The 25,895-nt window shown below is 41.6% G+C and overlaps 2 protein-coding genes across 3 annotated transcripts in view; one reads left to right on the forward strand and one right to left on the reverse strand.

Moving 5' to 3' along the window:
* Nucleotides 1-9,228, forward strand: part of LOC138922850 (olfactory receptor 2AE1-like) — a 36,065-nt gene extending 26,837 nt beyond the window's left edge. For both annotated transcript variants that reach the window (XM_070259309.1, XM_070259308.1), the window contains one exon: nt 179-9,228. In XM_070259309.1, the coding sequence (XP_070115410.1) occupies nt 196-1,131 (936 nt within the window). In that variant the 5' untranslated portion in view covers nt 179-195 and the 3' untranslated portion in view covers nt 1,132-9,228. The remainder of the gene's footprint in view (nt 1-178) is intronic.
* The window catches only part of LOC138922852 (odorant-binding protein 2b-like), a 64,749-nt gene extending 42,569 nt beyond the window's left edge, over nt 1-22,180 (reverse strand). Inside the window, exon 1 of the mRNA XM_070259310.1 lies at nt 21,889-22,180. Coding sequence (XP_070115411.1) covers nt 21,889-21,989 — 101 coding nt within the window. The 5' untranslated portion in view covers nt 21,990-22,180. The remainder of the gene's footprint in view (nt 1-21,888) is intronic.
* Nucleotides 22,181-25,895: the final 3,715 nt, after the last annotated feature.

Below are 25,895 nucleotides of genomic sequence, written 5' to 3' on the forward strand. Positions count from 1 at the left end.
AATTTGAAGTTCTCACTTTTTCTAAATGGTTACTTCAACAATTTGACCTGTTGTATAATTAGAAATAGAAAAATTTTTCTTCAAAGATTCTTTTGTAGATCAAAAGGTCATATTGTGAGGTATGCTGAACCCCAGTATTTCTGATGTTGCTCTTCCTTTCCACTTCCTGTTTCCCAAGGGACACAGAAAGGGGAGATGTGGCAGAGGAATCAGACCTCTCTGGCAGACTTCATCCTTGAAGGTCTCTTTGATGACTCCCTCACCCACCTTTTTCTTTTCTCCTTGACCCTGATGGTCTTCCTGATTGCAGTGAGTGGCAACACCCTCACCACTCTCCTCATCTGTGCAGATCCCCCGCTTCATACACCCATGTACTTGCTGCTCAGCCAGCTCTCCGTTATGGATCTGATGTATGTCTTCACAACCGTCCCCAAGATGGCTACCAACTACCTATCTGGCAAGAAGTCCATCTCCTTTGCCGGCTGTGTGACCCAGCACTTCCTCTATTTGTCTGTGGCTGGTGCGGAGTGTCTCCTCCTAGCTCTCATGTCCTATGACCGCTATGTTGCCATCTGTCATCCACTGCATTACACTGTTCTCATGAACAGAAGGGTGGGACCGATGATGGCTGTCATGTCATGGTTGGGATCATCCATAAACTCCCTATTTCACACAGTGTCCTTGATGCACTTCCGTTTCTGTGGGCCTCTAAAAAGCCACCCTTTCTATTGTGAGTTTCCAGCTGTTGTGAAGTTGGTACGTGGAGACATTACTGCTTATGAGACCACTGTGTGCGTCAGCAGTGTCCTGCTTCTCCTCCTCCCCATCTTTCCAATTTGTACATCCTGCATCTTCATCCTCCATAGTGTCACTCAGATGCATTCAGCTGGGGGTAAGAGAAATGCCTTTGCCACTTGGAGCTCTCACCTCACTGTGGTTTCCCTCTGGTTTGGTGCCTACATATTCTCATATATGAGGCCCAGGTCCAAGCGCACACCATTGCAAGGCGAAGTTGGTTCTGTGTTCTATAGTATCGTTACTCCCACACTGAATCCTTTAATGTATACTCTCTGGAATAAGAATGTAGCGAAGGCTCTGAGGAGAGTGCTGGGGAGAGATGTTATCACTTAAAGACAGCAATTGCAGTTGCTCTGAGTGTAAGAGAGGAATGGGATAACCTCCTCGGATTGATCTGGGCAAGCCCCTAAGAGTTTTCAAGGGTCCATATCCCTGATGACTGCTGCATAAATGAAGTGGTCAACACACAATTCCAGTCTTCTAACTTGGTCTCAGGCCTCCAAGCACTATAGAGTACTTACCTTAGTCCATTCGGGCTGCTGTTACAAAAATACCATAGACTGGGTGGGTTAAACAACAAACATTAATTTTTCACCATTCTAGACACTGAGAAGCCCAAGATCAAGTCTTGAAAGTGGTAGACCCTGTTTCATTTCCTTTTTATCTCTTTTTAAATGTAAGCTTGCCCTAATGTGTTTCCCTGAGTAACCTATCCAAATGGCACTCACCCTTCTCTGTCCCCTGCATCCACGTTGTAACCCTTCTTTGCATGATTTTGCACTGTATTGTTATATTATATTTTTTGTCTGTTTTACTAGAATGTAAGCTCCCTGATGGCTAGGACTTTGTTTGGGTTACTATTGTCTCACCAGAGACAATAAAACAGCCTGACATGAAAGAAGTGATCAATGAGTATTTGTTACATGGATAAATAAGTGACAGGACATAGATTGCTTTACTATCCCCATGACATTAATGAAGTCTCATTCAGAGAGGGGAAGAGACCTAAAAATGTATAACACAATTGATGACTTTGTAAGACTCATTTTGTGTCAGATATTCAGGGATTAATACCAGTCAAATTCAGAGGGCTAATATCTCCATGAACTTTCCTGAGGTGTAGTAGTCTGAGGGATGCCAAAATGAGGGACAAATTTCTATATCATACTACCTCTCCTAGATAAAAATGTCAGGAAGCCCTGGGACCTTCTTCAGAAGAATGACCCTTAAGGTTTGACAGCACAGCTGTACTCTCTTTGACAAGTAAGTATCTTCCCTTTGAGAAACAGCTTTTGGCATTTTGTAACCAGGTGAGCCAATGATCATGAGTTGGGTGTCATCTCAACCACCTAGCCCTAAGGTTGAATTTACCCTGTAACACTCCACAACCAGGGGGAATTAATATTTACAGAAACTGGGCCTGGGTGGTTTCTGAAGGCACAAGGGTGTTGCATACACAGCCGGCTCACAATCCCAGTTAGAGACAGGGGATTGTTCCTCAGCTACCTCTCCCTCGACACACGCAACTATGACGTTGTCAGGAATCCTATAAAATCATTGGAGAATGAAACAATCTAAGTGAAGAGTACGGATGGTTATTTGTGTATTTCTGGCATGTGCCAAAGTAAATAATACAGTTTTTATGTGGGCTCCTTTTGAAAAGAGATATAAAACTATGTTATTGTAATCATTGTTTATATGTTCTGGATATTAGCTGCTTAGCCAATGGATGGTTCACAAATATTTTATCTCATTCCATAGTTTGTCTTTTCCCTCTGTTGGTTGTGTCTTCTGATGAACAGAACTTTTAAATGTTGATGTATTCCAATTTATCTACTTTTACTTTTGTTGTCTGTGCTTTTTGTGTCATATCCAAGAGGCCATTGGCAAACCATGAAGCTTCACCCCCAGATTTTCTTAAGCATTTTACAATTTTGGCTCTTACATTAGATTTTGGATATATTTTCAGTTAACTTTTGTATATATTGTGTCAGGTAAGGGTCCAAATTCATTCCATTTACAAAAAGAATCAAAAAGTATAAAATATCTAGGAATTAACTTAACCAATGAATTGATAGAGTTGTCCAGAGAAAATAGAAAACACTGCTTAAAGAAATTAAGGAGACATAAATAACTGAGAAGATATTCCGGGTTCAGGTTTGTAACACTTACTGTTATTATGATGTCCATACTACTGAAAGTGACCTACAGAATCAATGCAATCTTTACCAGAATCCCACTGGAATTTATTCAGGAAAGAAAAACCTATCCTAAAATGCATATGGAATCAAGGGACCTCAAATAGCCAAAACAGTCCTGAAAGAGAATAAAGCTGTGGGACTCCCAGTTCCTGATTTCGAGACTTTAATTCAAAAGCATGGTGATCAAAACAGTGCAGCCCTGGCATAAAGACAGGCATATCAACAAACGGAACTGAACAGAGAGCTCAAATACGAACCTTCACCTATATGGGCAAATGATTTTCAACAAGGGGGCAAGGTCATTCAATAGGGAAAGGACAGTTTGTTTCGCTAAATGGTGCTAGGAAAACTGGACATGCAAAAGAATGAAGTTGGACGCTTACTTTACACCATATACAAAAATAACTGAAAATGTATCAAAAAGTAAAACGTAATAGCTAAAACTACAAAACTGATAGAAGAAATCATAGAAGAAAATGTTTATGACATTGTATTTGCCCATTGATTTCTTGGATATGATAGAAAAACACAGGCCACAGAAGTAAAAAGAGATAAATTGGACAACATCAAAATTTACAGTTCTGTTAAGCACAGGACACAATCAGGAGAGTGAAAAGACCACCTATGGAATGAGATAAAATATTTGTAAACCAACTGTCTGATATATATATCCAAATATATAAAAATGACTACAACTCAAAAGCAGCAATAAAACAACCTGATTAAAAAATGATCAAGGAATTGTCTAGACATTTCTCCAAACAAGTTGTACAAATGGCCGACAGCCACATGAAAATATGTGCAGCATCACTAATCTTTAGGGATATGATTAGGAAAAATCAGCTCATATTGGATTAAAGACTTAAAAGTAAGACCTGCAACCATAAAATCTTTAGAAGAAAACATAGGGGATAAGCTCTGGGACATTAGTCTTGATAATGATGTTTTGGGCTTAATACCAAAAGCAGAAGCAACAAGAAAAGCAAAACTAAACAACTGGGACTACATCAAACTAAAGGACTTCTGCACAGCATGTGACACCACCAACAAAATGAAAAGATAACCTAGAAAATGAGAGAAATATTTTCAAATAATAAATCTGAAAATTAGTTACTATCAAAAACACACAAAGAACTCATACAACTCAATAGCAATACACCCCAGATAAATGCAAATGAAAACTACAATGAGATACCACCTCATGCCTGAAGAATGGCTTGTTAAAAAGACAAGAAATAACAAGTGTTGGAGAGGATGTGGAAAAAGAGAATCAATGCGCACTGTTGGTGGGAATGTAGACTGGCACATCCACCATCGAAAACAGAGTGGAGATTCCTCAAAAAATACAAATAGAATCACCATATGATCCAGCAATTCTATTCCTGGGTATATATTCAAAGGAAGTGAAATCACTATCTTGAAAAGATGTCTGCATCCCCATGTTCACTGTAGTGTTATTTATAATAGACAAGACATGGAAACTACTGAAGCGTCCATCTATGGATGAATGGATACAGAAAATGTAATATATATATATACAATGGGATATTAGTCAGCCATAAAAAGGAAGGAAATTCTGACATTTGTGACAACAGGGATGGACCTTGAGGGTGTTATATTAAGTGAAATAAGCCAGACAAAGAAAGACAAATACTGTGCAATTTCACTTATATGAGGAATCTAAAGAAATGGAACTCAAAGATACAGAGAAGAGATTGATGGTTGCCAGAGCTGGGGGTGAAGGTGGTCAAAAGTTAGAAACTTTCAGTTGTAAGATCAATAAATTCTGGGGATGCAATATACAGCATTGTGACTATAGTTAACAATGCCATATTGGGGGGCTGGCCTGAGGGCATAGTGGTTAAGTTCACATGCTCCGCTTTGGTGGTCCAGGGTTCACCAGTTTGGATCCTGGGTATGGACCTAGTACCGCTCATCAAGCCATGCTGAGGTAGCGTCCAACATAGAAGAAGTAGAAGGACATAATATACAACAATGTACTGGGGTTTGGGGAAGAAAAACGAAAAAAGATAAATATTGGGAACAGATGTTAGCTCAGGGCCAATCTTCCTCACCAAAAAGCACACACACAACACGAAATACCATATTGAATATTTGAAAGCTGCTAAGAGAATAGACTATCAAAGTTCTTATTCTGACACATGCTACAACATGGATGAACCTTGAGGAAAATATGCTAAGTGCAATATGCCATCCGTGAAAAGACACATACTATATGATTCCAATTATAGGAGATGCACAGAGTAGTAAAATTCATAGAGATAGAAAGTAGAATAGTGGTTGTCAGGGGCTGGGGAAGGAGGGTTTGAGGAATTGTTCCATGAGTACAGAGTTTCATTTTCAGAAAATGAAAAGACTAAAATTTGTTGCACACAATGTGAAAGTACTTAAAAGTACTGAACCATACAATTAAAATGGTTAAGATGGTAAATTTTGTTATGCGTATTTTATCACATTTAAAAATTTTATGTACAAAGCACAGACAGGGCACTCTCATAATTAATGAGATATTTGTTTGGATCGCAACTCGACTTTTGGTGGTGAACACAAGGTAGCCTATATAGAAGTCAAAATATAATGATACAATTGAAATTTATATAATGCTATAAATCACTTTTACCTCAATAAAAAGATAAAGTTCATATGAAATATTAAAAAAAGTATGATCAGAAATGTACCACCAACATAAATTTTTTTTTCTGCTTTATCTCCCCAACCCCCCCCAACCCCGTACACAGCTGCATATCATAGTTGCATGTCCTTCTAGTTGTGGGATTAAATTTTAACAGATAAAATCTTTAGGAACATTTCCACTAAAACCAAGAGCAATAAAAGCTCACAATTATGACTACTGTTGGACATTGTACTAGAGAATCTTGCCAATGCAATAAGAAAGCAATAAGGATAAAGCTTGAGCAGAAAGAATCATTTTATTGTTTTTCACAGCTTAGAAGTCCAAGACAATCAACTTACAAATCAATGGAAGCAACAAGTAACCTCCAGAAATGTATGACAAACAATACACTATGTAACAGCCCAAATGACCAGTCCGAAATAGAATAAAACATTGATAAATAAAGTGAAAATGGTGAGATAAATGGGGATAAAACACATTCTTGAATGGGAAACATTTTATTGCAAAGAAGTCAGTTCTTAATAAAATTAGTCTTTAAGTTCAATAAATTTGAATCTGAATCTCTTAATGTGTATTATGGACTTTGCCAAAACAATTCTAAAAGTCAAATCAAGGAGAAAATTTGTAAGAATGAACGCAAGATAACTGAAAAAGAGCAGCAAGCAAGAACAGGTGCTATCAGCTGTCAGAACATGCTCTGAAATAGAGAAAGTGAAAACAGTGTGGTATTCATTCAGGGAAAGAATCAATGAAAGAACAGTGAGTCCAGAACACAGATTTATATACAGGAATCTGATACTAATAACCGTGACATTCCAAACCAGGAGAAGATGTTAGAACATGTAGCTACCCATGGCAGGATGTGGGGCAAGAACTCTTTAAGGTATCATATAATTTTCAAGCTTTCTAAATGTTTCATGAAGTCCGTGAATTAAAATCTTGTATTTATTTTCTGTGAGAGTTTGTTTTACCACTTAATCCTGGCAGGGTGTTCCTATCTGGCTTCAGCAGAATATTATAGCACTTGGGGGCAAAGATGCATCGTAGTAGCCCAGCACTGGAAGCCAAGATAGAAAAGATCTCTGCAGCTACCATGCTCTTCCCCTTGGTGCTTGTATACGGGGGAGAAAGGTGATCCAGACACCACAGAACACCAAAATGCTGAATGTCAGGTACTTGGCTTCACTGAAATTGTCAGGAGTCTGCTGGCCAGAGAAGCCAAGGTGAAGCTCACGAGGGCCAAGGAACCCAAGTAGCCTAAGGAAAGGTAGAAATGATGACAGAGCCCTTTTTGCACACATGATAAGGAGCGTAGGCTCAGAATGTGCATCTAGGTGAACAAAAGGGAGAAAATCACTTGAATCGATGAGCAGATGGGAATGATGGAATTATGTGCCCCTGACAGCATCCACTGCCTTATCTTTCTCCCTGGTGTTGTGATCTTGAAAGCCAGAACTACAGCGATGGTTTTATCCAAAATCTGGAAACAGCTACAGTCCACATGACTCCAATGTCATTTGTTGCAGGATGCAAGTGGAAGTGTTGGGATGGCCCTTGAAGAGCAAGGAGCACAGGAAGCAGAGGATGAGGCATTTGAGAAGGATGTAACTGAGAGACTGGTTATTAGCTTTGACTGTGAGGGTGTCCCTGTACTTCAGAAAAATCCTAAGAACCACAGATCTTAGGGCAGACAGACAAAGGGCTGCACAGGCAAGTACCATCCCCAGAGGATCTTCGTAGGCCAATAAGGTCACAGTCTTTAAGAGGCAATGACCTTGATTACGATTTGGGTATTGATTGTCTGGATATGTCATACATTGCTTCATACCTAGCAAGAAAAGCAAAGTGCCGTTAACTTGGGTTCAGTGATTCTCATGAGCCCCAGAATACTCACATTTGGACAAATTGCTATAATTAGACACCAAACTAAAGAATGTTATAGGAAGAAAAATTCCAAGTTAATGCTGTCTATTTTTTTCTTGCTATATCAAAGGCCAAGGAGCCCTAACATCATCTCTTGTTCATCTTCCAGACACAGAGGAACAAGTTTTAACTTACAAATAAAAATTACACCCATCTATACCACTTAAATAGAGGTAGGATTGCACATATCCTGGATTCATTCACTCAAAGGAAAGCATTTATTGATAACCTCTAGTGACGCATGGAGCTTCCAAAGTTTTGCAGATATAGAGATGGCCAAGACGTAAACTGTCACTTAAGCTTCAAAATTGCATTAATTCTGATAGCCAAATAATTAAAAAACATCTCCTATTCATTATAGCTTCTACTATTTCTGTTCAGATTTGAATCCCTTCTATTTTAACAAGACAACTCCCTAACGAGTCACCCTATCTTCTGTCTTGAAGCCCTCTTACGTCTCATCAACTCAATTGTACTAATTAAGGTTTCTATTATTTAAACCCATTCACGTACCTTTCTCGCTTAAAATGCCACAATTATTCTCACATTTGTAAAGAAACAAGTCTCAAACATTAGTGCATATTAGAATCACCTGGAGGGCTTGTTAAAGCAGAGTGCTGGCCCACACTATCAGAGTTCCTGATTTGGAAACTCAGAATTTACATCTCTAATAAGCTCCCAAGTGATGCTGATGCTGTTGGTATAGATACTACACTTTGAGACCCACCATTCTAGGTGGAATCCAAACTCCTAGCAATGCACAAAAGGTCCATTATTATCTAGGTTCTACCTACCTCTCCTGTAGCAACTTTTTTGTGAGGGATTGGATAGCAAGGATAAAGGAACAAATTTTAATGTGCGCGGGTGCTATCCCAAGCAATTTACTTGACAGATGAAAAAATATATCTCAATTCTCCCACAGTCTGTGAGGTAGCTAGACAGTATCGACTCATTTTTCAGAGAAAATAATTGAGGCTTAAAGAGCTTCAGTAACGCACCTGAGATCTTGGAGATAGTGAAGGCTGGGCTGGGATCCAGACTTCAGAGCAGGAGGTCAGACTAGGGTGAGGGAAGTGAGATCCCAGAGGTGCAAAATTTAAGGAAGCACTCACTTTCAGGTGCCAACCCCGCCCTTGCCTGACCCTGAGAGTGAGTGCCTCCTTAAATTTTGTCACCCAGGCACCTCACCTACCTTTCCCTAGTCCTGGCTCTACTCAAGACTGTCTGACTTCAAAGCAGATGATCTTCCCATTACATGCCTTTTGCTAAATTTAATGTTCATCACCACCTTTTCTCTTAAAAAGTTGTAATTCTCATAAAATTATAGGGTTTAGATAAATTTCTGTATTTTGATACTTTTTCTCAAGAGGAGTTCCTATAGGTTTAAGTTCATAAATTTAATTCATCACTAAAAAGAAAACTGTAGGCCAACCTCATTTATGAAAACGCTAAATCCTTAAATAAAATATTAGATAATGTATTCAGGTCCATTAAAAAGTAACACATCACAATTAGGGCTTTTTAAATGCTTTAATGGAAGAACTTGAAAGAACATTCAACTTGCAATGAGGTAGAACTGAGTTCAAAATTGTCCAAAAGTTCGCATTGATTTTACACTGAATTATAATAAACAAAAAGAAATAACAAAAACTCTGAAGATTTCTTTTTAAAAAATTTTATGGTGTAGTTCAAATTGGCTGAAATTTGTCTCTGAATGTTTGATGAGATTCCCATGTGAAACCTATCTGGACCTAGTGCCTTTTTTGGTTAATAGCCTTTTTACAGCTTTTAACACTTAAAATCTTAAAAGAAATCCGTCTTTAAATCTTAAAATGCTCCATTAACCTCATATCTGTGTGTATAACTTCTCTTTCTCTCTTCCTGGAACCTCTTTTCTTCCCTTCTACACCTAACTATCAACCATGTCTCTAGACTGAGCTGGAATCATCTCACCTGAGTAGCATTCCTTGCTCGTGTAAGGCTTATTGATTCTATATTTCCCAACACATCTTATTTCTATTTCTACAATCAAGTTTTACACTTTATTGCAATTTTTATTTACTTGCCTGCTTATTTTATTAAGCTGGGGATGTTCAATGGAAACGTGGTTTATTTGAAAGAAAATGAGATTTGGACTTATAATAGTATTAAAATTTGGGCTCTTCCACTTACTAGGGGTCTAATCTTATTAACCAATTTTGTTAAAAATTATTAAAAAGTTTGAAATAATGTAAGAGGGTGACTGAATGCATTTTCAGTGGCATACTCTAGCATCGTCTAACCAGCCAACACAAGCGTTATTTATTTATCTAGGACTATATATCTGTTTGACTTAATGATTTATTGTTTCATTAGAACCCAAACACTGTGTAGTTACATGTTAATCTGTACATTGTTGGGGAGTGGCAGCCAGGAGAAAGATAAACCCAAAGATTATGGTTTTATTGCCCTGTAGGACATTAACCATTTTTCTATGTAACCTAGCAATTGTATTCTAACATTCTTTTGTTGATGTTGTATTGTCAAAAATGCTTTTAGTGGGGCTGGCCTGATGGCTTAGCAGTTAATTTCATGTACTCTGCTTTGGTGGCCCTGGGTTCACTGATTGGGATCCCAGTCACAGACCTCCACACTGTTTATCAAGTCATGCTGTTGCAGGCGTCCCACATATAGAGGAAGATGGGCACAGATATTATCTCAGGGCCAATCTTCCTCAGCAAAAAGAGGAGGATTGGCAGCAGATGTTAGCTCAGGACTAATCTTCCACACCAAAAAAATGCTTCTAGTGATGAACTATAGAAACCGCTGTTTCACAAAAAAGGTTTGTGGTTCTTAGAACCACTTTTATCATCTCATTGATTTCCACATTAATTAATTAGTTAAATAAAATCATTGATACGTGTTTATTCCATAATGTTGAAAGTCATGGACTTAATTTTTAAAAATTTATGCTCAAAGTGCACTAAACTCACAGAAAAATAGTAATGATGATACACTTACCCCCATAGCTATTTTTATGGGAAAAAATGAGTATATGTGTATGTACCTGCACCATAGTCTCTCAATAACTAGTATTTGTATTTAGCATTACTTTCTCTTTATCTGGTATGTTGCACCTAATAGGAACTCAATATTGATTTCTTGAACATATGTATCGTTGAATACAAATACAGTTACTTGTTGAGTAACTGACTGAATTATCAACAACGAATTGGCAAAAATAGCCACACTTACATCTTCAATGAGCCTAAATTTCTAGGTGTTAATTGACACTGAAATGCTAAGTTTTGGTCTGTTTTCCTAAGTCTGAGCTGTCTAACTTTTTATCTAGACTTTTTATTTTAAGGTAATTGTCGATTCGCATGCAGTTAGAAATAACACAGGGTGATCCCGTGTACCCGTTACCCAGTTTCCTCCAATGGTAACACCTTGCAAAACTCTAGTACAATGTCACCACCAGGATATTGACCCTAATATTCATTCATTGGTGAAACTTTCTATTTCTTTGCTGAGGCTTTCCACTTTTTCATTTCTCTCAAGCATGTTCATAATTGCTCACTGGAACATTTTTATGATAGTTCCTTTAGAATATTTATTAAATAATTCTGACATCTCTGTGATCTTGGCGTTACCATCTATCGGTTTTCTTTCTGCACTCAGTTCAGATCTTCCTGGTTCTTGTTATGATGAGTGATTTTTGATGGAAACCAGAACATGTTGGGTATTGTGATATGCAGCTCTGGATTTTATTTAAACCTTCTATTTTATCTGGCTGCTTCTGCCAAGGTTCTGGCTAGGAAAAGGAAAAAGTGGTTCCTTGTTACTGCAGGGGAGGGAGAAGTCCAAGATTTCCACTCAGCCTCTGTTGACACATGATGAGGGAAGATGTCCCCATTTCTTCTGGGTGGGGTAGGAGTTCTGATTCCCCACTAGGCCTCCATGGCAGCTCCCTGGTTGGGAGGAGTGGGAGTGCCCCCTTACTGCTGCCCATGTGGCTTCACTACCCTGAGACAGAAAGGGAGCCTTGTAACTACTGGACCATGATGGAAGCCCTCACTCTCCACTTGGCCTCCTCTAAGACAACACCTGTTGGGGGGGAGGGGTGCTTCATTGTTGGCATGTAGGGGGAAGTCTATGCACCCCACCTGGCAGGAGAGGGCCTGGGCACTGCCCAGAAGTGAGAAATGTCCTGTCTGTCCACTTGGCCATCTCTGATACCACCCTGGCAGCTTGCCTTGTTGCAGGTGGAAAGGGTGGCTGTCCACACTCCCCACTTGGCCTTTCCTGGTGAGAGTGGGCCACAGATTTTGCCATGATGTTTGAGTGGATTAGAGCAGTTCTTGTCTAAAAGTTTTCTGTCTTGCTAGCCTGTCCGTTTCCTGATCTTTTTGATAGAGAGAGCAGACTTTTGTTAGGGCTTTTTAATGTTGTAAGTGCTCCGGCCTTTCCAGGTTGTTGGCTTCTTCAGACCCAAGTCTAGGACATATGAAGCAAAAAGAAATCCCAGGAAACTCACCACCATGGCCTTCCTTGGGTGCCACGGTCCCTACAAGTGTGTCTCTTCTCTCACATTTCAGAATCATCGTAGGTTTGTTTTATATATATGCCCAGCGTTTTAGTTGTACTTAGAGGGCGGAATAGAGAAAAGTGTGTCTGCTCCATCCTTCCAGATGTGGAAGTCCTCTGAGCACTAAGGTTTATGTTCATTCTGAGGAAGAGAAACTTCAGGAAAATCAATTGCCTTTTATTGTTTTGTTTCTACTAACTGCTCACTACTCCTGATCCTTGACATATTTGGATATTTTGTCAATATTGATCTTGATTTTCTTTTATATTTTTCTGTGTATTGTTAATATCTAGAAAAAATTACAATTGACCTATGGAAGAGAAAATAGAAATATTGGTTGATACTGTTATTGAAATTTGGTCTGTGAAGTAAAAAATTTAATTAATTCGTCAAGGAGGCAGCATACTGTGTTGGCTAAATGCATGGACAGTTCAGCCAGATTATCAGGTTGAAATTTGGTTCCACAGTGGCCAGCAGGGTGACTTTGGGTAAGCTCCTGTGCCACCATTTCCTCATCTTTAAATGGAGTTGATATCACTATCTGTTTTTATATGCAGATACTTGTTGTTAAATGATTTGATGTGTGGAAAGCACTTCTTAGAACTGTGCCTAGCATCTAATAAATACTATCCAAAGGTTTGCTATTCCTAACCATTTGCCTATTTATTTTTATTAGACATAATTCCCAGCTGCATGTTCTGTTCTATATTTAAGTGTGTATTTTTGGATAGTATCTCATTTCTTTATTGTTAGAGTTTAAGAACACATTTTAGTGTCTGGAAACAGAAGTCTCCTATCTATCAAAATTCTCTTCCAATATTTTCTCCAAATCATTCTCTGTATCAACTTTAAAATACATTCCATAAAGGTCCACATTTTCAAGCAAATTTCAGTATGAAATGCCTTCGATTTACAAATAAATTTAGTAAGGCTTGCTATCATTCCAATTCCATCAATAAATAAAGGTGTCCTATCAATAAATAATGTGAGCCTTTTGCTTATTCAAAAATTGTATTATATTAACAATTAAATTTTAGAAGTTTTTAAATCAGATTTGCACACTTGCAGTTTATTACTAAGTATTTTAAATTTATTCCTATGTTATTGGGATATTTTTCTGCTATATCTTTAATAGGGTTGTTACTTGTACACGGAAAGCCACTGCTTTTTGTGTGCTTATTTGGAGACGGAACTTCTTCCCAAATTGTGGCAAAAATGCTCATTTTTGCCTGTTCTTATTTTTATTGTTTTTGGTGGAGAATATGGGCCCTGAGCTAACAACTGTTGCCAAAATTCCTCTATTTCCTTGAGGAAAGTTTTCCCTGAGCTAAGAGCTGTGCCTGTCTTCCTCTGTTTTGTATGTGGGACACCAGCAAAGCATGGCTTGATAAGCGATGTGCAGGTCTGCACTCAGGATCAAACTGGAGAACCCCAGGCGGCAGAAGCAGAGCACATGACCTTAACCACTATGACACCGGGCCAGCCCCTCTGACTAGGTAATCACCGTGCATCTCTCCTTCAAGTTACCCAGAGTTATATTACACACTGGTATTATGTGAATGGAATATTTTATCATTTTATCTACATGATTATTGTTATAAAAAGAAAAATCATATATTTTTGTATTTGTATCTCATATCCAGGAGGTTTTACTTTCAAGTTTTAGGAATTATACTGTTTCAGTTGATTCTTTGGAGTATTTTTTGTATAAAATGATGTATTTTAATTTCTTATGTTTTCCTTTTTAATAAATATCACCCTTTTTGTTTCATGAATTGTTGCACCACCCAGAACTCTGGAGCAATGTTAAAAGACAGGAATGAAAGTGAACATTTTATGTTGTCCACAAATTTAAGTGTAGATGGTATTTTCAGTTTTTCATTATTTAACTGCAATGTCTGTTGGCAATTCCAAAATGTTAGTTATTGTGTGAAAAGTCTTCAGGACCAGTCTTTCATCTTGGGGTCCCATGCAACCCTAGACTTGCTGTTTTTCAGCCACAGTAGACCTTTTTGTCAGGTCCCCGAATAGTGGAAGAAATGTGCTATTCTAATTATCTCTGACAAGGAAGTCTTCCTTTATTCAGCTGTTATAATTCTACTTATCTTTCAGTACTTAAAATAAAACACTTTTGTACTTTTTTGTTTCTTTTGTGGGGAATATTCTGACATCTCAAAGTAAGGTTAGATACTACCCCAATATTTGTATTTACTGCACTTGTATCGTGACCCTTATAATGTTCCTTGTGATCACTCATCATGTTCATCTCCTTGCTCCCTGACTCTGAACTGGCAGAGAACAAGTGTGATAGGGCAACCAGGGGTACTAAAACGCATCCTCAGCATATTTCACAGTGGCTGGTTCATAGCAGAAATATAGGATATGTTTTTCGTTTGTTAAGTCATGCACATTGTTTCTGAACACTTACGTGTGTCATCATCGGTGCTAGTAACTTGAGAAATTAAGCTAAATAACATGCACCCTTCAACGTGTTCATATTTGGTTGAAAGACTTATATACAATAAAACCAAGATACTCATAATGACGTGTGTTAGGTTCCATGGTAGACACAAACACAGGTCACTCTGGGATAGCCCTTCAAAATATTTTCTTGAGAAGGTAATGCAAAGAGTCAAAAGATAAGTAGGAGTGAACCAGGTCAAAGAGAAGAGTATCCTTACATAGGGAAGATTATTAACTTTACTGGAGAAATCAGTGAGTAAATGAGAGAACAACTTTGAGATGTCAGTCCTATTCTCGATCCTCCCCATTTTGGGAACAAATAAGGACGTAAACGAAAGGATGAGTAGGAAACTTCCTCCAGATCTGCACCTGTGTCAGTGGAAACCTCCTTCTCTGGGCAGAGGGCACAGTCAAAGCAGCAGGCAGCCTTTCTCCACTGGGGAGCTTGCCTGGATGCAGGGCCACAGCTCTTGCTACACAGAACAGGGACTCTGAAGAAATCAGAGGGAAGTCTTGTTAAAATCTGAAAATATGATCTAGTTCTGTGTAACCAAAATGTTTCAGGGACAATCAACAAATTCCATTTAAAAGAAGCAGCCCCTTTGATCACAGGGCTGGATGCTCTTAACTACTGTATGATGTTAGCCATAACAAATTATAGAACCATACACTTTATTACATGTATTTTTATTATCTAATAGGCATTAAGAAAGAAAGATTACTCAAGTTGAAAGGAATGTTAGACAATAACTTGAGTTGGAAGAGGTGACTGTGCTTGCCCTATTGAGCTGAAGGAGGACATCAAAATCCCCACGCTGGGCTCTGTTCTAAATACATATGGGTCATAAATATCCAGCAATGAAACTCTCCAACCAACCTCTTTAAACCCAGTGACCCAATCAATGAACTCTTCGTAGATGGAAAAGTCTTGACAAGGTGGTGCCTGTAGGACAAATTGTCCTACTTTCACCTGAAGTCCAAGTCCACCAGCAAAGTTCGAAAAGTTGAGAATATCATACTCTTTCACAGAGATTCTTGCTGATCTAGATGTACCTGGTCCCTACCATTGCAGTCAAACTGTGTGGTCTTCCGAAAGGAGTGGAGATGGAAAAGCTGTAGTTGAGCTGCAGAAGGAATTTTGGATTTGGACACAAAAGATCTGATAGCTGTGTGACATTGGAAACATCCCTCTTCTTTTTAACTTCAAACTTAAAAGTACTCACTTGTATTATAAGATTCAAAAGAGGCAACCCATATGGAAGTAACTTGATAACCTAAAACAAAAATTTAAACTGATATTTAAATATCATATAGTATGTATGTGATTTACATATGTGATACATATATTTTTATGAGATAAACATGGTAAGTTATCCACTATAGAATCAGACCCTACATAGGCACTTCCCCTGTCAGTCACCTCCTTGAGGAGATGCTTGGAGAACATGAAAATCAAAAAATATCTATGCATAGCATTCAGAAAATATTGACCAGAGAATCAAATTCAGCCTCTCTCATTTGTCATTAGCAGTCTCTCAAAACTTCTCTTAACTCTTTTGCAAAATGGGGATAAAAATACTGCCTAAAGAAATTGTGATATAAGGTGAAACATATACATATATAAATATACCATTTCTATATCATGCATATATATATATGCATAAGATAAAAAATTTAAGTTAGCTACTAGCATGCCAGAACTGACATAAGCAATTCGAGCACTAGAGTTCTCTCTACTATCATTTAAGGCCATCATGGAAGAAGTCCAAACCTACAATAATGAAAAAAGAAAGACAATATTGGCAAGACTCTGAGGCTCTTTGTGACTCAAAGAGTTCCCTTTGGCCCATAAATTCCAAAATTCTATCTCTGCCATTGTCACCTTTTTCTTTACAATTATTTCTACACAAACAAGTTGAAATTGAAAGACTCTAAGACTAGAACTCTGTCTTAAGCACTGAAGTTAGTAAAGAAACTGGTATAAGTCTGAAAAAAGAACCCCAAACGCTGATTTCATACTGACGTCCTGAAAAAAGTACATTTGACTATGTATTTGGACAAGATATAAAATTTATAGACCATCAGACAAGGAGCAGCTTGATTTGGAACATTACCTACTGAGGGTAAACAACCAGCCTCTCCCCATTCCCTATTGATTGCATTTCTGATGGCTGCAAAAGAAGTTTATGAAGGGTCTGGGCCACAGCACAGACAGCATTTTATACACAGTTACTCCCGCCAGCCATGGCCATATCAAACTTATGCAAAGGGCGAGACTCAAAAGAGGCATTGAGAGGACAGTCCTCCAAATTTTTACATTCAGTTTCAGAAATCAAGCAATCAAAGTGCAGGTTCCGTAATTTAGTGAGGTAGAAGTCTTCTGGGTGTTTAGAAGGGGTAACTTTCTGGAGAAATTGTTTCAAACCAGGGATCTCGCTGTGTGGTTGTCAAAAAGTGAGAGTCCCATGGAACGTATCAAGCATGGAATAACTTTCACGGAACATAAAATCCCAAGGCAATGTATTGATCAGACTTGCCTGTCACCAAAAGGTTCCCCTTTGAAAAGCTCAGTCCTATGAGTGAGTCAGAGTCACCATAAATGACAACCACATTTGCTGATGAATCGCTAATCCTGAAATGCTATTACCAGGCCAATGAGAAATATATGCTGTCAGTGACAGAAATCAATTCAACAAAGGCCACACAGATGCCACTCTGGTACATCTCTTTTCTCAAGTCCCATAGAAACTGAACCCCTTTCTTGTCTTCTGAAACAGCCAGCACAACCCAGATCTAGTCAAAATGCAGCCTCAACCAAACCATACCAAGGGCCAGTGCTGTGTTTCTGGGGGCCGTCTGGTAGAGAGATGGAAACTGGTCTTTGTCCCTCAGGATGGGATCAAAAGGGCCATAGGTGAGTTAAACGGGAAAAGAAAAATATTGTCCCATTTGAGATCAAAGGAAGCAACGTGAGGAAGAAATGAAGCGCAATTATCAGCCTATCTGACTTCCATTATGTTCAATGGCCTCAAGCCAGACTGATGGTTGCTGTTCAACAAGTGTCCCTTCGGGGCCGGCTCCCTGGCCCAGTGGTTAATTTCACGCACTCCGCTGCGGCGACCCAGGGTTCAGATCCTGGGCGCGGACATGACAACACTCCTCAGGCCACGTTGAGGCAGCATCCCACATCCCACAACTAGAAGGACCTGCAACTAACATATACAACTGTGTACGGGGTAGGGGGCTGGGGAGATAAAGCAGAAAAAGAAAAAGTAAATAAGATTGGCAACAGTTGTTAGCCCAGGTGCCAATCTTAAAAAAAAAAAGTGTCCCCTGTAGAAAGGAATCACAGAAAAGCTTTGTTCCTTCCACTTTTGTGCATCACTCTCCCTCTGAAAGTTCTCTGCAAAACAATGGCCATAAGTCAGAAATCCCCAAAACTTTAGCCAGTTAGGATCTATCCATTAGTATGCTCTTTGACATCAGTCTTAGCAGCCTATTTTCAAGTACCATGTCTGACTGGGCAATGGAAACAAAATGCAAAATGAACAAATGGGACTACATCAAAGTAAAAAAATCTTCTGCACGGCAAAGGAAACCATCCACAAAACCAAAACACAACCTAACAACTGGGAAAAGATACTTGCAAACCATATATCGGATAAGGGGTTAATATCCAAAAGACAGAAAGAACTCATACATCTCAACAACAACAAAAATCAACAACCCAATTTAAAAAACGGGCAAAAGATCTGAGCAGTGACTTCTCCAAAGAAGATATCCGGATGGCCAACAGGCATATGGAGAGGTGCTCAACATCATTAGCGATCAGAGAAATGCAAATCAGAACTACAAGGAGAGGTCCCCTTACTCTGCTCAGAAAGGCTCTAGTTAACAAGACAGGAGACAAGTGTTGGAGAGGATATGGAGAGAAGGGAACTCTGCTACACTGCTGGTGGGAGTGCAGACTGGTGCAGCCACTATGGAAAGCAGTATGGAGTATCCTCAGAAAACTAAGAATACATCTACCGTATATATGATCCAGCCAACCCACTGCTGGGTATTTATCCAAAGAACTTGAAAACACCAATGCAGAAAGACACATGCACCCCTAGGTTCACTGTGGCATTATTCACAACAGCCAAAACTCGGAAGCAACCTAGGTGCCCATCAAGGGAAGAATGGATAAAGAAGATGTGGTACGTATGCACAATGGAATACTACTCAGCCATAAGAAATGATGAGATCTGGCCATTTGTGACAACATGGATGGACCTTGAGGGTATTATGTAAAGTGAAATAAATCAGAGGGAGAAAGTCAAACACCGTGTGATCTCACTCATAAGTAGAAGATAAAAACAGTGACAAACACACACAGAGCCATGGAGATTGGATTGGTGGTTACCATAGGGGAAGGGGGGAGGGGAGAGAGCAAAAGGGGTGATGAGGCTCCCATGTGAGGTGACGGAGTATAATTAGTTTTTGGGTTGTGAACATGATGTAATCTACACAGAATTCGAAATATATTACAACGTACATCTGAAAGCTATATGATGTTAGAATCCACTGTTACTGCAATAAAATAAAATAAACTAAAGAAGTATAGGAGCCTCAAGAGACTAACAGGCTTTTGAAAAGTTATTCTAGGGATTTGTATGGCTTAGCTCAGGGTGGCAGACACCAGCCTGAGAAACAGCTGTGACATAGCCACTAACTTCAACTAAATTATACTCCGACTGGAGGGAAATCAAAACTACTATAATCATAATTTATTGAAGGCTTCACTTTGTGCCAGATCCTGTGCTAACTGCTTTGCACCAACTATCTCATTTAATCCTCACATCCAAAAGCTAGGTTACCGTTATTCTCCCCATTTTAAAGGTGAGGAGGCGGAAGCAGAAAGATGGCAATCTGCCTGGAATTCACAGAAGGATTCTCTATGTCATGACATGACTTTTTGACAAGATTTAAAGGTTTAACACATTACCCGGAAGATGCAGATCACAGCATCACGGAACGTGAAAAACACTGAGTCCTGCAAAATGTATTAAAACACTAATTATGGATCCTCACAATCTCTTTGCACGTTTTTTCAGATGAGGGAAAACCCAGTGTGAAAAACCGTTGATGAGATGTCTCCAGATGAGGACTATGTCTGGTCTTTAAAGCCGGGAACGATCCCAGTAGATTCTGAGTCAGTGGGTCCAGAGTAGGCCTTGAGCATCTCTGTTCTTTTAAAAAGCCCCACAGGGTACACTTCCGTCCCCTTGGAGTTGGGCAGTACAGTCATGCCCTACATCGGGACGTTTCAGTCCACAACGGGGGTCCCATAAGATTAGTCCCATGTGGCCTACGTGTGTAGGAGGCTCTGCCATCTAGGTTTAGGAACTCCGTGGTGTTTGCACAGTCTCGAGATTGCCTGACTGTGACACACTCCTCAGAACTTCTGCCCACTGTTAGGCAAAGCATGACTGTACTGCCTTAGATTCTCCACGGTTCCAGACCCTGCACTGTTTACATGACTGCACACACAGAGGGCACCGTGTCTGAGGCAGAGAGCAGCTGGAATCACACAAGCTCTCGACAGAGAGTCAGGGAAAGGCGTGCTCTGCTTAGACGACTCTCTACTTTTCTTTGTGTCTGAACTATTTTATAGCTAATCTGCTTTTCTTAACGGAGCAGCTTTGCAAAAAAAAAGAAGTTACCAACAAATAGTAAACAAACCAATATAAACAATACGTATTAAATAAGCCTAACCCTAAACTGCTACTGAAAAGGCTTTTATTTCCATGGGATAATTTTGACAGCAGTAGATTTTTTTACCAAGAGCAGCCAATTTGAGAGAGATTATTTCTAATTCCACAGTGCTACAGATGCAGTCAGTAGCAAGTGCAAGCTGGAAAGGAAACAAAGTTGGCTGTAATCCATTCCAGTTCACACGTTTCACCAGGGACAGCCTCCAAGCCTTTAATACTTATGTATGTATTTATCCATTTATTTAATCAACCACTACTAACACCTACTAAAGGCCAGACACTGCTCTAAGTACTTTACTGATAGGAAATATCCTTTCATCTTTACACTCACCTATGGAGGGTGTGTTATAATCATCCCCATCTTACAGATCAGGAAACTGACACACAGAATGGTACGGTAACTTGCCCAAGTTCACACAGCCCATAGGTGGCAGAGCTAGGACCCATTTGACAGAGTCTGGCTCCAGAGTCCATGTTCCGAATCACCATGCTTCGTCTCCATAAACCTATAGAAAGCGCCAGCTTTAATCGAAAAGTTTTGTTTTCCCCACCCTAAGGTCCCTACGCGGCCCCAGGCTCCAGGGCATTCTTTCAGCTCCTCTGACAGGCCATACTCCTTCCTTGCCCTGTCCCAACGCTCTCCCACACAAGTCCTCCTTTTCTTTTAGGCATCTGCTCTCAGCTTGAACATCACTGCCTAAGTCACAAAGTCTAACAGTAAATGCTGTATTTTTCAACACTCAACACAAAATTGCTTTCACGTATCTCCTAGGTAATTAGTTGCTGCCTGTCTGTCCTTTCCAACTAGGCTGTGAGGCCCAGTACGTCAAACACCCTGTCAGTCTTGCTCACCAAGTGTCCAGACCACTGAACATGCACCGACCAGAGGAAAGGAAGGACTTGTCCCAAAGTCAACTCTCCGGACTTTCTGTGGAAGGAGGGAACGAACAGAGCACCCTCGAGCCTCACGCTTTCTTTGCCAGACTTTCAAGTGTGGGACACATACCTGTGCTCACAACGCTCCCTGGACAGCCCCCACTGCACCCCTAACAGGTAGACTTCCGCACAGTCAAGGGCTTTGGAAAGCACTGGCTCTGCACACAAATATCACGTGGCCCTCGACAGGCCACTTCCCCTGAACCGGCCTCAGCTTCAGGGGCACAACAGGCTTCATGAAAACCCCAACGGAACGTAGCCTCTAAAACAGGGAGACCTGCACTCCTCAGAACGCCTCGAGACCAGTGTCGTTATCTACTTCACGTCTTTCCTTCCAAGGAGCCAAGACCACGGGGGCCGCTTCAGCGCCCGACTCCCGGGCACCGCACCCCCAGGCTGGCCCCTGGGCAGGTGCCCGGCACACACCTCACGTTCCATGAACGAGTGACGCGCACGAAGAGACCCCCCCCCTCGCTCCGCGCGCCGCACAGCTGTCCTGCGACCTGACGGGCACCTCTCGGCGCACAAGCCTATTCCTCAGGGACACGCTCGCCTCCCACCAGCCCCCAGGCCCACGCCCCCAGGTACCTCTCCCAGATGGCATCGTCTTCGCAGGCGCCCTGGTCGTCCGTGTCCGGCGAGCAGGAAGAGCGGAAGCTGAAGGAGGGCCTCCTCAGGCTAGCGGCCATGGCTGTGGAGGGCCCGGGCTGCTGTGCCCAGCGGGGACACGGAGCGGCGTCCACGGACGAGCCCGGCCCGGGAGAGAGCCGCAGAGCGCGGCCGGACTCCGCGGGGCTCGGCTCTGGCCAGGCGCGGCTCGCCAACGCCTCCCCGCCTGGCGGCCCAGCAGCCGCGCGCTCTTCGCGCGCGCGCACGCCCGCCGCCCAGACGCTCCCTGGCCTTTGCCCCGCCCCCCCTCCGGCGGCGGACGTGGACACCTCCCAACCAACCAACCACAACAACAGAAACCCAGGACTCCTGTCTCCCTCGGGGTGAGATCACATATTAAAAGCTTGCTTCCCGTTCATTCAGTTGAGGAACCAATGGGTGTCACTGATTCGCAAAGTAGAAATGACCTTGGGCGAGGCTGAGGTGGGGCAGTTTAGCCAAGGGGAGAGGTTAGCAGATGAAATACACCACTTTCTTTGACTCATCCTCAGCCTAGAGGGTATTGCAAGCCACTCAACAAGCATAGTCGTCGGGGTCAGCAGCATACACAGTCCACACGTGTGAGTGGGTATGAAGTGTCAACAATACACAGTAGAAGGTGTGTATCCCATCCGTCTAGATGAGGAGGCTGAGGGGGACTGGAAGAAGGTGGAGGCAGCCGCACCAATACACCTCTGTTGATCGATGAGCAAAGAATTCTTGTGTTCTTTGCTGAGCCTCTGATTCAGAAAAACTGGTGATTCAGAGGACTCTGGTCAGTTTTTCATTGTGAGGCCACCCCAAAGGCTTCCCTCAGGCAGGGCCAGCTCATTCCATTTAAGCTCCTGATCAAGGGGCTGAAACTTTAGGACATAGCAGTAGAGTCTGGAAATGGTGAGCTTAACCATCTCAAGCTGCATGATGCCTCCAAGTTTGCGACTGTACTGGGGGAGCCATGAACAATGTCCCAGCCAGAGAAGGTGGCTGCCGGCTAATCTGTCTCCTCTGACAAAGTCAAGAAAAGAGAAACTGGAGTTTCGATCCCTGTGAACACTAATATTGGGAGAGAAAGCTGGGCATGAACCATGGCCTTTCTCCCCATGAGGCTCAAGTGGACATTTGCTGCCTTGGCTGTCCAGGATTGCTTTCTGCTTGAACAACAGCTAGAGTTTATTCTGAAGAACTAAACTCTCCTTTCAGTCCACTTGTATCACATGAGGCTCCATGCTTGGCACGGGGGGCAGAACCTTACCGCGGCCTGGCAATGATACCCAGAACACCCCAGTGATACTTTAGGATTGCATGTATGTGTGTGTTGGGGCAAGGGAGGGCGGTGACCAGGTGAGTCCAATCTGAACGAATCCAAGGAGTTGAACCAAACCAGGAGTTACTAAGTCTGGAAGAGCTCTCTTTTTGGCCAGACTTGAACCTGGGAGGATGTACCTTTCAAGCTACTGAGAGCCATCTTGCCATCTCATATAGCCTGAGAACGATGCTAATGGGCAGGCTAACGGAGTCTGGGGCACCGTATACACAATTAGTGGTGACCTGAGTTTGGAGTGTGGTAGCTGACGGGAAAATCACCAGCGTCTGTGGAAATGGTCAATCAGAAGCAGCTAAATTCAGAAAGATGAAATAAGCTCTCATTGGGTAGTTGCAACTTTACTCCTGAGCTAGGCGCCAACTATCCCTCCCTTTCCATCACCACCTGGTAGTACCTCAGTCAACCATTTTCTTCCTTCCCTGTGTTTCCATTTGCCTAAGTTTTGACCTGTGATTTGCTCCCAAGCCTTAAGTAGCTCTAGTCTCTTGGAAGACCAACTTTCTTCCATTGAACTGCTGTTGCTCCTTTGTCAAAAATCAGTGGGGCATATTTGTTGGGACTATATCTGGGTTCTTTGTTCAGTTCCATTGATCTATGTGTCAATCCCTCTGCAAATATTACACAGTCTTGCTTACGGTACCTGTGTAATAAGTTATGAAACTGAGTAGCTCGATTACTCCCACTTCTTCCTTGTCAGAGTTGTTTAAGCTATTTTAATTCCTTTCTCTTTCCGTACAGATTTTGGAATTACTTTGTCTCTAGCTACAAAACCAATTTACTGGATTTTGATTGCATTAAATCTGTATAACAGTTATGGAGTATTGACATCTTTACTATATTTCGTCTTCCAATTCAGGAACATGGTATTTTTCTCCACTTATTTAGCTGTTTCACTGCTATTATCAGTGTTGTGTAGAGTTCGCCATACAAGTCCTGGACATGTTTTGTTGAATTTACACCTAAGTCTTTTATTTTTATTAGTGATCCCAAGTGTACTTTTAATTTTGGTATCCTATGCACATGTTCATTGCTAGTACATAGAAATACAACTGACTTTTACATGTTTATTTTCTATCCTAGCATATTGCTGAACTGTGTTATCACTTCTAGGAAGAATTACTTATTAATTTAATTTTATTTTTTGAGGAAGATTGGACCTGAGCTAACATCTGTGACCATCTTCTTCTACTTTGTATGTGGAGCACCTGCCACAGCATGGCTTGATAAGCGATGCATAGGTCTGTGTCTGGGATCCAAACTGGTGAATTCTGAGCCACCGAAGTGGAGTGCACCAACTTAACCAACTACCACCGGGCCATAGCCAAGAATTATTTTTAATAACTTCTTGTGACATAAAGCATGAAATTAAGATTCAATATTATGACCTGTCTTGACATCTGATAAATCAAGGGGACTTCAAATGGCCTAACTGCAATTCCCCACTCCTCTGTCCCCTCTTCTCCCGCAGATAAGGGCCCCTGGCCAAACACCCCTTCTCATCACAGGGAGCAGACACAGTGCCTGCTTGTTCCTGACCTCAGGCTTCAGTTCCCTATCAGAGAATCATTCCAACAAGCCCACCACACCCTCCTGTGGGAACCAGGGCTCACTTCACCCTCTTGTTACCACACAGTCCTGTTCCTACCCAAACCTCTGCTTGTTCCATCTGTTCCCAAGTGCAGTCCCCGTGTGGCCCTGCATGGTGTGTGCTGTCCTCCTCCTGGGGCTGTGAGAATATATGATAAACTAATAAACTGCTGTCCATTCCACCTGTCCACTGTCGAGTGTACTGTGTTTAGCCAGCCCCATGAGTCTAGGGTGGAAATCTCCCTCTCACCAATGGAGTGAAGTGACTAAAACAGTTGGCATCACAAGGAGGATGGCCCAACCTCACCTGAGGACACCTGGGCAGTGCTCACTAACTACTCCTTTGCTAACTATCGGGGTCGTTGGCAGCAGTTACTATCTTGGGAGTGAGGGCCCATTGCCGGCCAGCTTGGGCTTTAGCTCATGTTCTGTTCTCTCAAGTGGATGCTGCCATCTCTTCCCCACCCCAGTGTCTCATTCTTCCCCAGAAAGCAAGACCTATTCTTAGTTGACTCTATCCCAGAGTGAGGTGCCATCAGGTGTGGCCTGTGTCTGGCAGGTGGTCTCCCAGCCTCCTACCCGAGGGCAGCGACAACACAACCTCCTAACTGGTGGATGCTTGAGTTCCATTTCCTGAATCTCAGGCTGATGCTCCTTAGTCACTGTGTCTAGTCTGATGACCATCAGTGGCTGCTTGGGGCGGTCACAGAGACACTGTTTGGGAAAGTGTCCCCCCAGCACAGTCCTGGGGATGACCCCTTGTTTGGCTTGAGGAAAGGAGAAGGCCATGACCCCAGGAAGATTTCAGAATGACTCCCTGGCTCCCTCCAGAGTCAGGGCTGTTCAGGCAAAGGCAGTGAGCTCGCCCATCTCCTGTGCTGCTGCTCATCATGCTGCTGTCAGGGGCTCTCCAGACCCATAAGGGTTTCGAGGTCCACGAGCATGGGAGCCCATGGCCCAGGCACAGATCAAAAAGAACAAGTGTCTATGGGGGAGCGTGTGGTGTTCTACTTCTCTCCCAATGTGAAACTCTGAA

This window comes from Equus caballus, unplaced genomic scaffold (genome assembly GCF_041296265.1).
Source record: "Equus caballus isolate H_3958 breed thoroughbred unplaced genomic scaffold, TB-T2T haplotype1-0000016, whole genome shotgun sequence".
In the NCBI taxonomy this organism is placed as follows: Eukaryota; Metazoa; Chordata; class Mammalia; order Perissodactyla; family Equidae; genus Equus; species Equus caballus.